Source organism: Aotus nancymaae, unplaced genomic scaffold, assembly GCF_030222135.1.
Source record: "Aotus nancymaae isolate 86718 unplaced genomic scaffold, 86718_ANA_hifiasm-v0.15.2.pri h1tg000029l, whole genome shotgun sequence".
Classification (NCBI taxonomy): domain Eukaryota; kingdom Metazoa; phylum Chordata; class Mammalia; order Primates; family Aotidae; genus Aotus; species Aotus nancymaae.
Window position 1 is genome coordinate 17,545,124 of NW_026988442.1, and position 13,027 is coordinate 17,558,150.

The 13,027-nt window shown below is 43.8% G+C and overlaps 1 protein-coding gene across 2 annotated transcripts in view; it reads left to right on the top strand.

Moving 5' to 3' along the window:
* CTNNBL1 (catenin beta like 1) overlaps positions 1-13,027 on the top strand; it is a 181,000-nt gene that overhangs the window by 108,040 nt on the left and 59,933 nt on the right. For both annotated transcript variants that reach the window (XM_012455042.3, XM_064382424.1), the window contains exon 11: positions 751-932. In XM_012455042.3, coding sequence (XP_012310465.1) covers positions 751-932 — 182 coding nt within the window. The remainder of the gene's footprint in view (positions 1-750; positions 933-13,027) is intronic.

Here is a 13,027-nt window from a genome sequence, read left to right on the forward strand (position 1 = left end):
GTGGAAATGAACCAAGTGTCCCTCAACTGATAAATGGACAGACTGTGGCATGTGTTTTTCAGCAATAAGAAGGAATAAAGTACTGACACATGCTACAACGTGGATGAACCTTGAAAACATTATGCCAAATGAAAGAGGCCAGTCATAGAGAACACATACTATATGGTAAACAGTTACATGAAGAGTCTAGAATAGGCAAATCTATAAGACAGAATGGAGCTCAGTGGTTGCTTAGGGCTGGGATGGGATGAAGGCAGTGCGTGATAGCTAAAGAGTATGTGGTTTCTTCTCTGGATAATGAAAATGTTTTATAGTTGTGGTGGTAGCTGACATATCTGTGAATATACTAAAACCCATTGAGTTGTACATTTTAAATGGCGGGACTTGTATAGTATGTGAATTGTCTCAATAAATCTGTTAAAGAAAAAAGAATAACAAAATGTCTATAATCTCAACACCCTGAAATAATCTCTTAGAATTTTAATGTCTTTCTTTCTAGTCATTTTTAATGTATGTTTTTCATGTGTAATTGTGGTAATGCTTCATAAAGAATTTTGAGTATTGCCTTTTGTGTTTATCATTCTGACCATAACAATTTGTCCACCCTATTATAGACATCTTGCCCTAATTGTTAACAAGTATGTTATATTTTCATTTAGATATATAATGAGTACTGCAGTAAATACACTTTTTTTTAAGCACTAGAACTTCCCCATGAAATACCTTATCTGAAACCTCTTTTGTTCACAGAGAAAAGAAGATCTCCCGGAGCAGTGCCCTGAAAGTGCTGGACCATGCCATGATTGGCCCCGAAGGCACAGACAACTGCCATAAGTTTGTTGACATTCTTGGCTTACGAACCATCTTTCCCCTCTTTATGAAATCTCCCAGGAAGATCAAGAAAGTGGGAACCACTGAGAAGGAACACGAAGGTAGGATTCACTGGAGGAGTCAGCCTAATTTAGGTGCATTAGGAGAAACGGGGAAACGCGAACTACTTTGAAAGGCTCTGATGTGTTTGGGGAGTAGAAAGAAAGAGTGCTGCCTTTTTTTCTCTTCTATCTTCTTATTTTTCATGAATGAGAAAGAGACCCCAGGTCACTGATAGCCTTTGTTGCAGCAGTTCTCTGCTTGTTTGAATCCTGGTGGTTCCATTTCCTCCTGGACTGTTAATAAGTCTGTGTGTGAGGGTTTTGTTTTCTTCACTATAATTTGTAGCGAGGTGTCTCTCTGATGGAAGACCCTTTTGAAAAGAGTAATGAGGTGGCAACACATGTCACCTCCAGAGTGGTGCTTTCATGTATTTCTGTACTAAAGTATGATTCAGCCAACATCAGGAATTGCCGAAATAAACTATTTACAGCCCGGATTCCCCTTTTTATGTTTCTCCTCCCTGATGGTGCATACTCCCAGCAAAATGCTGCCATGAATTGCGACGCTGTAACCAGAGTAGTTACTGCTAGGCCAGTCTCTTCTGCTATTGTCTAGTGGCCTGCTGCAGCCCTCCTCCCAGTAAATAGCCACAGTGCAATCTGGAAGGCCAGGGATTTATGAGCATTGACAGTTGTGCTGGAGGCTGGCAGACGCTTCCACCAGGAAATTTACATGGTTGGATGGTGATTTTAAAGTGTGGGTGGCAGGCGGAGGGGAGTGAGGAGGTAGTGTGTTGAGAGAGGAGGAAGGCTGAGCTGACTGGCTCATTTGGTTGTCTTCTCAAAAGCAGCGTTCGTCCCTTGGTTCAGGTGGCTTTTTGTGTCAGTGCTTGGTAGAATTGGCATGGGTATCTGCAGGGTCTTTTGCATTCCTCACCCTCATAGATGAAAGCTTGGGAACTCCCACCTCTCTCTCTTCCAATTGACTTGGCTTAGTCTCTCCCAGCTTGGAGTGGCGACAGGGAAGGTGGTGTGACCTGTCTTCAGTGGCTACCTTCAGTGATATCTTCTCTGATCAAATCAACTCTCCAGAGACAATAGGAAATCTGACTGGAGCAGAGGAGGAACTGACCTTGCAAATACTGTGGCCTAGAGACCTGAGAACAAGTAGAGACTCCAGTTTAACTCATTTTGACCAGACACTTCTGTAAATATGTTAACCCCATGCTAGATTTTCCCCACTGAAAATTCGGCAGCATGAGTCCCTGGGAGAGGGAATGGGAGCGGGTCTTGGAGATCTAGGAGATAAGCTTCAGACAGTCACCATTCATTGAAAGCCTGCCACTTTCCTGGCCCGGCTGCACTATTTGCTATCATATTTAAAACTCATTACCTATGAAGTATTGGTGGCATCCTTACTTTTTTTGTTTTTAGGGGAGATTAACTGAGAAAGCAACCAAGCTGTGGCTTCTACAGCTAACTAGCTGTGTGACTTTGACACCTTTGCTTAACTTCCCTGCACTGCATTTTCCTTTCTGGTCTGTAAGATGAGGGAAATAGACTAGTGAACTAGAAGCTGTGATATCTGTGCCTTCAGATTCTGAGGCACAGGCCCTGGTTGTCAAGGTTGCCTGTGATCCAGGAAGCTCCTCAGGGTCTCTGCTGTGGCTGACCTGCTGGGTTCCACTGAAAAACCCGAGGCTGCATGTTGAGTGTGCTGGAAGAGAGTGTGAAGGAAAACAGCCCTTAGCAGGCTCCTGCTCTGTGTGCATGGCACTGAGAGAGGAGGAAGTGACAGATTCAGTGAGCAGCTGCTTTTCTTCTGAAAAATGTGCCCGGTGGCGTGCTTACCAGTACATTTGCTTTGGAGTACCCGCGTTAGGAATTTGATGACATTATGTTAGTGAGGGCAATGGCTTGGTAAGACGTCTCCTAGAAGGCATGTTTGGGCTATAATGCTGGGGAGGATGAGCTCTGCATCCTGAGTGGACCAGCACCCAGAGAGCAGAGGTGAACCCCAAGTAGAAAGCACAGCCCTATACTCCTGCCCCCACCCCTACAAGCTGCTGCCATGCCGCAAACCAGCCTTCAGCCAGGAATGGCAGAGTAAGAATGGAGGCAGAGCAGAGCAGTGCACATTGTGCAGGGTTTCTTTGTCCTGTCCTCTGGGTAAGACTGTGCTCTTGGTTGCCCTCTGTGTGCAGCCCTTCTCACGTAAGTGTGCCAGATTTGTGTGCTAAACTAGAGCACAGTGGCCCCAGACCATCAGGAATACTGGTGAGCATGCCCAACTCATTCCTGCCCCCGGGCTTCCACCATGCTCTTCCCTCCATGAGCAGTGATTTTCTCTGACCTGTCTGCCTGGCTGTCTTTTAGTCATCCTTGGTCCTTAGCTTTTCTTTCTTTTTTTGGAGACAGAGTCTCACTCTGTTGCCCAGGCTGGAGTGCAGTGGTGCGATCTCAGCTCACTGCAGCCTCCGCCTCCCAGGTTCAAGCGATTCTCCTGCCTCAGCTTCCAGAATAGCTGGGACTACAGACGCCCACCACCGCACCTGGTTAATTTTTGTATTTTTAGTAGAGATGGGGTTTCACCATGTTGGCCAAGCTGGTCTCAAACTCCTGACCTCGAGTAATCTGCCCACCTTGGCCTCCCAAAGTGCTGGGATTATAGACATGAGCCACCGTGCCCAGCCTGGTCCTTAGTTTTGATGTCACTTTCTCAGGGAAGCATGTCATGAACCGCTAGACTAGGATAGAAGCTTCCGTTCAGTGGCCTCTTGGTCTCAGGACTCTGTCTTCATAAGCCCTTGAAATTATGGAACCAATGGGGCCTTGTCACCTCTAGGCCCCATTGCCTGGTTCCATGGTGCTTGGCATGTGGTAGATGCACGGTAAATGTTTCTTGACTGTGTGAATGAACAGCCATTTCCCTGAAAGACTGCTTGCTCATTGAGGACAAACATGGGTTTGGGGCTTTCCTCAGAAACCTACAAGGTTGAAGTCAATACTGTTGATTTTGATTCATATTGATGGTTGTCGGTCTGTCATACACCTGGAGTGAATGGTCTTTCACTCAGCTTGTTTGGAAGCTAAAATGAGTGTGTTTTCAGCCCTAAGTTTTACTCTGTCACATTGGCTTGGAGATTATGGCAGAAGCCCCACTTTAGAGCCACACCCTTAAGAGCTTTGCTGTACTCACACCTTCCTTATAGGCAAGGCCACACTATGACAAGCACCTGGGGTAGCCCAGCTCCCAGGTAAGCGCTGAGGCCTGGGAATCAGCTCGCCAGTCCGGAAGCTCTAGAGAGCTACCCTACACTCTTCCCTTTCTTTCTTGTCAGGCTTCAGGGGCTTGTTACTGTTGTCCACAAGAGCACCAGGGTGGCTAACTAGTAGAAAGGAGAGTTTTGTTGACAGTATGAGTTTGTGAACTAGGAAGAGACAGTCTGTGGCATGTACCAAAGGTGCTCTGTCTTCAAAAAGCAAAAGGGCGGCTTGGGTTTTAGGCTTCACAAGTTCTGTATTAGACGGTAGAGACCCAGAGAGCAGAGGTGAACCCCAAGTAGAAAGCACAGCCCTATACTCCTGCCCCCACCCCTACAAGCTGCTGCCATGCCGCAAACCAGCCTTCAGCCAGGAATGGCAGAGTAAGAATGGAGGCAGAGCAGAGCAGTGCCTCCATTAAACTCCAATTAAACTGCACATTCAGCAGTTTTTTTGGGGGGAAAGCTATACATATTTATGAGGGGAGGCAAGTGCATGCACAATGGGCAAATATATGTAACACATCCCGTGTTCACTCTGGGGCAGGGTTTTAGCATTAAAATGAGATAGGATTTGGCTCTTTATGCCAAATAGTGAACTATAAGACACAAGTTTGTGTACAGTCTCCCTGAGCTGATTGAAACTGGCTGGAAGTCTGCCATTGCTTATCAGAAAAGAATGTTTGCAAGGCCAGTCCTCTCTCCGATCATACTTAAGAGGGGTCTGATAATTTGCCTGATATTCTTAGGGAGTTTCTCAAGAGTATGTTTTTTGTGTGTGTAGCCATGGGAATTCAGGAAGTTGCTATGCCAGCTGAGCCCTGAACCCTCCACCTGTAGGAAACCTTAGGGTCCATCTTAGTTGATAAAGGGGTATCTGTTTTGGTCTCTCAGATGATATCACACATCCTGGTTTGCCTCTTTAAGTCCATCCTGGTCCAGTCTTAGCCCCTGTCACCTCTTAGGGCCTTCCCCTGACTCCCAAAGTTGCAGTACAGCCTGATGTGGTACAGATGGATCTGCTGCTTATCAACTGTGCCATCTTGGGCAAATTCCTAAGCTCCCTGGACCGCACTTGCCACATCTGTAAAATAATGAGGCTAGAATCCACTATGAAGGGTGTTTGCAAGAGTCAGATGAGATGACATGTACATGCTTAGCATAGGCCCCAGAATAAAGCAGGCACTGAGAGACCTTAAACTGTCTCCACTTCTGCCCACCCTAGCTTTAGTCACACATACCCATGGGGATGGCCAGGCAGAGAGAATGCCCACACCTCTACTGTGGGAGGGCCAGGAGAGGGTAGGTTGGTTTTACTGGCCTGCGGTCTGATTGCTTTGTGATAATTATGGGCAAATGGGCAAATTCATTCTTGATGGGAATGTCAGGAGTCATGCTATGCTAAGTAGTGGGTGACATAAAAACAGCTGTGTTCCCAAGCCAGCAGAAGGGCTTGAAAGAAGGAAACTTCTAGATTAAGGTGACTCTAAAGGAGGGGAGTAAAAGCAAAACTGCCCTTGTAACCTAGAATGCTGGTAATTTAGTTCCTCTTTTGTGACTTGGGGTGGGGAAGGGAAAGAATTATTATAATTGAAATCCATTCAGGTTTGCATAATAAAACCTTCAGAAATAGATCAGGGGAGGCAGTAAGCTTGGGGGATGGATTGGAAAGAAATGATTTGCCCTTGGGTTCAATAGCATGATTGGCTGCCTCCTTAGTTTTAAAAGAATAGCACAGTATATATTGTCTCCTTGGTATTAGCTGCTTCAGAATAGGAGGGAAGAAGGAAAGAGGTGGGATCCAGAAATGGCATCTGACCTTTACTTCTTGTCTCTTTTTAAAATTCTTATTAAAATAGGTCCAGTTTTCCTTGTATTGCTTCATTAGGTATGTGAGTTATTGAGCTTGTAGCAGTTCTAGTTAATTGCGCTGTTTTAACACAGTTCCCCTGGAGGCTGTTAAAAGCTTTAAGCGGGTGAGCTACCAAGCAGCGTGTAGGTGTGTGGTGTGCATGCTGTGTATATACACGCATTTTTACCTCTTCAGCAGTGACAGCAGTTGATAACAGGTCAGTGCTTTAAAGAATACTTTTCTGTCATCAGCAAAGAATTGTAAGTGATTCAGCTGGACTCCACATGTCAGGAAGCATACAGCTGCCATGTGTATCTTCCTAACAGCGAGGAAGTCAGATCACAGCTCCCACGCCACCTCCTAGGGTTAGAAGAAGGAAATGGCAAAACCTTTCCTGCAGTCAGAAAAGAAGAGAATTTAGCCAACATAGACAAAAAGAAACATTTTTTAAAGTCTTCGTGGTGGGTTGTAATGACATGGCATTGTTTAAGGCCAACTTTTACTGGGGCTCCCTGCTAGGTTCAAAGTATAACAAAGACCTAGTGTGTGACAGGTCCAGTGGAGACAAGGAACAGAACACAGTGCTGGTCCTAGGGGAGGCTGCTCTTCCTAGTATTCCATCTCCCGATCATTTTCCTCTGCCTGTCCCTCAGCATTCGTTTTTGAATGGATTGGCAGTGTCTTCCCCCGTTTCTCTCTTTTTTCTTCCCTGCATTCTCCTTGGGTAATCTCATCTACTCCTGCAGCTTTACCCTTCATCTATCTGCTATTAACTCACAGATCTTCAACTCGCTCTCAAGCTCTGGGCTAATAATCAGCAGATAGCACCAGATCTTCAAACTCAGCTTGTTCAAAACCATATCCATTCCTTCACTGCTGCCATCTTTTCTGCTTTCCTGTCCTGGTAAAATGGCACCAGCCTCCTCCCCACCACCCACTGTAGAAATCAACATACCATCCTTAACTCTAATATTCCACACACGAAATTGATCATCAGTCCTATGAATTCACCTTAGAAAATCTCTTGAACCAGTCTTTTTTGTTGCTGCTGTCTTTGCCTCATCACCTCTCCTGAACTTGACTACAACCTTATTAAGTCTCTCTGCTTTACTCTTCCAGTTCTCATATCCTCTCAAAGTTACCACCCAGGTAGGAGAGACATTCCCAGCCCTCAACAAATTTACAGTTTGAAGAAGGAGGAAAATAGACATGGGGGAAAAAGCAATTTTATAGATACTTACCACAAAACTTTATTGCAATTACAGACATACTAGACAAGAATATTTCATTATTAAAGGGAACGCAAGAACAGAAATGCTTACAGAGGAAGACACTTCTGGTGGGAGGGAGATGACAGTACAGACTGAAACAAAGGGCATTAGAATTTCACCCAACATGGTCATTTGTTATTCCCCATATTCAGCACCTGTAGGAGTATCTTTACACATCTGATCATGTTTGAGCCTTACAACAGCCCCTCAAGCTTGGTGTTATTTCTCATTCTGAAGATGGGGTAATTGTGAGACTCACTGAAATCATGGCTTCAGGTCATACAGTGGCTAAGTGGCTACATTGGGAGTCAGACTCTTCCTCTGCTCCTGATCACAAATGTCAGGCTCATTTCACAAAGTCATTGCCATTGATATTTGCTGTCATGGGTCCAGTCTAGCCTACTCTTCTCTGAATTGCTGATAGTCAAGAGTTCTTGATTAGAAGACCTTGGTGCTTTGACAAGTCATCGTAGTGGTAGGGACTCTTATCTTTTCAAATTATAGACGTTATTAGGAGCAGATGGCAAAATAACTTGATGAAATTGTTGTTTGGCATTTCTACTACCTCCTAACTAATTCTGCCTGTCATAGTGCCTGGTGCATGGTAGATGCTCAGTAAATATTGAGTGAATGAATAAGTGAATTTATTTAACACCTTTGTATCATATATTGGCTATAATTAACATGAGACACATGGTGGTATTTAAGGGCACTGTGGAAGTCAGAGTGTTGCTAATGAGTGTACCAATTTATGGTTCTACCATCAGGCTGCTTAGCATCTGTCCTATAGTAATTTTCAATACTTTTTTTTATCTTTAAGATCAGAATTAATACGTACCTTCTTGAGTTAAAATTAAGTGAAGTGACTTACACAAATCTAACACAATGTTAGGGGTATCTTAGTCTATTTTGTGTTGCTATAACAGAATACCCGAGACTGAGTAATGTACAAAGAAAAGTAGTTCAATTGGCTCACAATTCTGGAGGCTGGGAAGTCCAAGATCAGGCAGCCCATCTGGTGAAGGCCTCATGTGGCGTCAGCTCACAGTGGAAGGCAAAAAGGGAAATGATAGTGTGCAAAGAGCAAGCACAAGAGACAGCCTTGCTTTATACCAACCTTCTCATGGTAACTAATCTCGTCCAGCAAGAGCAGGAACTCATTCATTCCCAGCAGATTACATTAATCCCTTTGTGAGGGTGGACCTCATATGACCCAGAGGCCTTGTAAAGGTCTCACCACCTCTCAACACCATTACACTGACAGTTAAATTTCAGCATGAGTTTTGGTGGGGATAAACCACATCCAGACCATAACAGGTGGATTGATAAATGTTTGTTTAGATCATTTATTACTGACTCCAGACATCACACTATAATAAATGTTCCATTAGTGGTTGAAGAACCCCAGAGAAAGGAGTATCCATAGGGCTTCTGGGGAGGCTTAAGAGATGAGATAATATTTGAGTACTCTTTGAAGGATAAATAGTATTTCATTTTTGTGCCAGTAAAGGAAATGGCAGAGGAGACAGTGGGCATAATGCATTTATAGGTAGTTATTGTGATATGGATGATGAAGAACATGAGCTTTGGATTAAGACAGGACTTAGTTGGTGTCCTGGTTCTGTCATTTACTGGCTGTGTGACTTTGGGAAGGTTGCTTAACCTCTCTGAGCCTGTAATTTCTTCTGTTGTAAAATTCAGATACTCTTAGGATCTATCTCATACGGGTGACAAGTGAAGATTATGTGAAATAATACAGATCAAGTGCTTAGCACAGACCCTGTTTCATCAGTATTAGTGGCTGGAGTGAGGATGGGTTTCCAGTTCATATTCCTCCTCCTTCTATGTTGGTAATGTTAAAAGTACTTGCCAGATGAAATTCTTTTCCTTCCTGAATCTACCAGTCCTAGAGGTGGGCTGTAAATGTGCCAGTTTTATGTGGAATACAAGATAAAAAATCTCCCTAGAGAGAATATGCCAAGGAATCTTGGGTCCATATTTCTCCTCTGTCTAACCGATAGAGGATTCAGAGTCTGCCCCCACCACCCCTGTGCCTGTATTTGTATTCTCCAAGCTTGACAATCAAGTTGGTTATAGTGGTCAGAACAACGAGCCAGTGAAGAGTGAACAGTATTTAATTTTAAGAACGGCATTAAGCCATGTACTAGCAGCAGTTTATGTTAAATAAGGATGAAAATGTCTTGCTGTTATTTTTTGTTGCTATTTGAAAACCTTATAATTGAATAGTTTCTGGATCAATTCCTTTTCTTTCCCTCCAGTTGCTTGTCTTATTCCTGACCACGGATGACAAAATGCAGGGATGCTGAAATAAACAATGTGTTTGGATTTGGGGTTCCTTTCATCAGGCTTGAGGGGATGATTTTGAGTGGTGCACATCTGGTTTGTTAACTGGTTCAAGTCTTACTAAGGATTTACCCACAGGTCTTTCCCAAGTAGAGCACAGCATAGCTGTTTGCCATTGAAGAAGACAGTGAGACAGGATGAATTTGCCATTCTGGAAGCAACTCTTCTCTTTCAAGGGAGTGGGGAAAACATTAATGGTCACCTCACATTTATTGGGCATCTATCTACTAAGCCTCAGGGCTTTACAGGTGCTCATCAGTACCTTTATGAAGTAGGCATTTCTGTCTTCTTTTTACAAGTGAGTTTCAGAGAGTGTCAGTTACCAAAATACGATATTAGTAACAGAGCAAAATTTGAGCTTAGGTCTACTTCTAAAGCTTCTTCCAACACCAGGGTGGCTCCAGTGGTCGTCTTGGCTGGTAATCCAGAGGTAGCACAGAGTCATGGAAGGCGGATTGCTTCTGTAGGCAGATAGGCCTGATTTCAAACCCAGCTTGATCTGCAAGCTAGCTGGTGGCCTTGGGCAAGTTATTTCTTCTCTCTGGACCTTGAATTCCTCTTCAGTCAAATAAGCCTGATAAAACCTTTCTTAGAATGTTTTGTGACGAATAATGATTATGAGTGTCTGACATAGTCTCTAGCAGGTCAGCATTCAATATGGTAATATGGTTATTGCACATCTGCCTTCTTTCAAAAATAGAATGGGTTCCTACCTTTTCCAGTTTTCATGTTTACATGTAGGATGCAAACCTCTTGCCTTTTGTGGGTGTGAAGCCCAGCTGTGACCCAAGACTTTATATGTGGACAGGCTGGGTCATAACAGGAGCTTCCTGGGAAATGGGACAGCCACTATTTTTCATGAAGGCATGTTACCCTGAACCCTGAGTCATGACCCTGGTTATGCTAGCCCTTTTAAAATTCATTGCTTCTTCAAATAGATACCAGACTCTTCTGTTTCAGTTTGAACCTCCCATTCTAGACTGCCCTTGCAGAGGGTCTATTTCTATGGATAGATGCCCCAAAGGTAGGTCAGTGAGGCTTTATTCATTCCTGTATTAAAAAACCACTAGTCCCTGCTTTGTGTCAGGCTTAGTGCTGTAGGTAGACTGTGAACAGGCTCACACAGCCCAGCTAGGGAGATGTAGAAACATGCATTTCTACTGTGAGGTAAAAATGTAAGGTGAATGAGCTGACAGCTCAGCTAGGGAGACAGACACAGAAACCTGCATTTATGTTACAAGGTAAAGATGTGGAAGTAGGAGGCACTGTGAGAATACAGAGGAGGGGCTCCCCATGGTAGTGAGAGAACTGGTGATTAGAAATAGCCCTACCCTAGGAACGTGGCCCCCTGAGCCAAACCTTTGGTAAAAGTTAGCCAGGTAAAGGAATGTCAATGGAAAAAGCAGCATGTATTTTTTAAAAGTTGGGAGAGACAAACCGCAGTGAGCCTTAAACCTAGCTGACCATTAGAATCATCTGGCATGCCATTGAAAATGTTGGGGACGTGTTCTCAGTTTCTGATTCCAGCAGTCTGCCTAAGGTCAATGACTCTGTATTTTTACCAGGTTCCACAGGAGCATCCCCTGAGACCAGTCTGGTACCAGTCCTTGCTGAGGAGAATATGGAGATTAGATAGTTAAGCAGAAGCCAGACCTGGAAGGACCTGTAGAGCTGTTGCAAGGATTGACTTGTTTAATCTCTAGACAGTGTTGAGGACAGTACTGGTGCCCTAGTACCTAGTAAGCATTCACTAGGTGTTAGTAGTCATTGCTGTTAGGCTAGTTATTTTAGCTATCCTGTGCTAACAGAGGACTCTCCTGAAGTTTTACGGGTCATAGGAATAGTACTAATTTTAGTTATTTTGGCTGTTTCAGCTAATTAGCCCAAATTCAGTTTTGATATTGAGGGCTTGGTCGGGGAGGACGAAGGAGAAACATTTATCACCCGTTTTTCTTTTGTGTTTTTCATTTGGCCAGGTAGAAACTTAGCTCTTTAGGGGCTGCATTACCAGAATTCTTCTTTTAGAAATAGAATTTTCCTTGATGCTTTGTTATTGTGTCAGTATGACTCTGTTTTCATTTATAATCTTGATGAAATTTTATAGAAATAGTTTAGGGTGTAGTATATCTCTTTTATAGATAAAAACAAATGCTAGCAATGTGGAAACACAAGTAGAGAAATAGCCAGACGTCTTTAGTTATTTCTCCATTTGTAGGTGGTGCCAAATTGGGGAAATAACTTAGAAACCAGGCAGTAATTAACTATGGGCTCTGGTTTATTAAAATTGAACACTTAATCTTTACTGGGATATGCTTCCTAATGTTGCCATTTGGGGGCCTTTTTTGTTCATAGTCCTCTAATAGGCTTTTAAATATATTAGCTCATTTCACCTAATCCTCACAATAACCCTATGAGCAGTGAATTATTACCCATGCTTTATAGATAAGAACACAAAGGCCCAGATAACTTGTCATTTTCTGAAGGTCACACAACTAGTACCTGGCCTTCCTAGGAACTGAACCTAGGATTTTCCTGCAGCTTCCAAAAGCTGAATCACAAGGAGTGCTCTTCTGTTTTTGGTTTTAGTTTTTAGTTTTTTTTTTTTTTTTTTTTTTTTGAGACGAAGTTTCGCTCTTGTTACCCAGGCTGGAGTGCAATGGCACGATCTCGGCTCACCACACCCTCCGCCTCCTGGGTTCAAGCAATTCTCCTGCCTCAGCCTCCCGAGTAGCTGGGACTACAGGCACGCACCACCATACTCGGCTAATTTTTTATATGTTTAGTAGAGACGGAGTTTCACCATGTTGACCAGGATGGTCTTGATCTCTTGACCTCGTGATCCACCCGCCTCAGCCTCCCAAAGTGCTGGGATTATAGGCGTGAGCCACCGCACCCAGCCTGGTTTTAGTTTTTTAAATCATCAGTTAAGGTTGCTAACCTGTAGTGGGACTAATTTAAACTGTTCGGTGTCTTTTCTCTTCAGTTTCTTTAAGCTGTCTGTAGTCCTGGCTCCAGTACTGCATGAATAACCTTCATCTCTCAATCCCAAACGTTTTGCCCTCCCTCACTTTGCTTCTTCTTGGCCTTCAGACCTTAAGATATCTCCACCCCCTATATCCACTCTCCTCACTGCCTTCCGTACCTGATGCCCAGCACTGCTCAACCTTCAGTTTCTGTTCCTAACCATTCCCTGCCTGGTTACCTTGCAAAGTTGCATGCCTTTAGGTAAACATTTCCCTTAGCATTCTGGCCTTTCTCCCTGTTGGCCCCCTCTTGAGAATGAGACATAAATCTGTAGTTTCCACCCTGACTGATCAGTATCACCTGAAGAGCTTTGACAAAATACATGTCCCTCCTCCAGCAATTCTGAGGACTGGGGCTCCGAGCATCTATATTTTTTAAAAG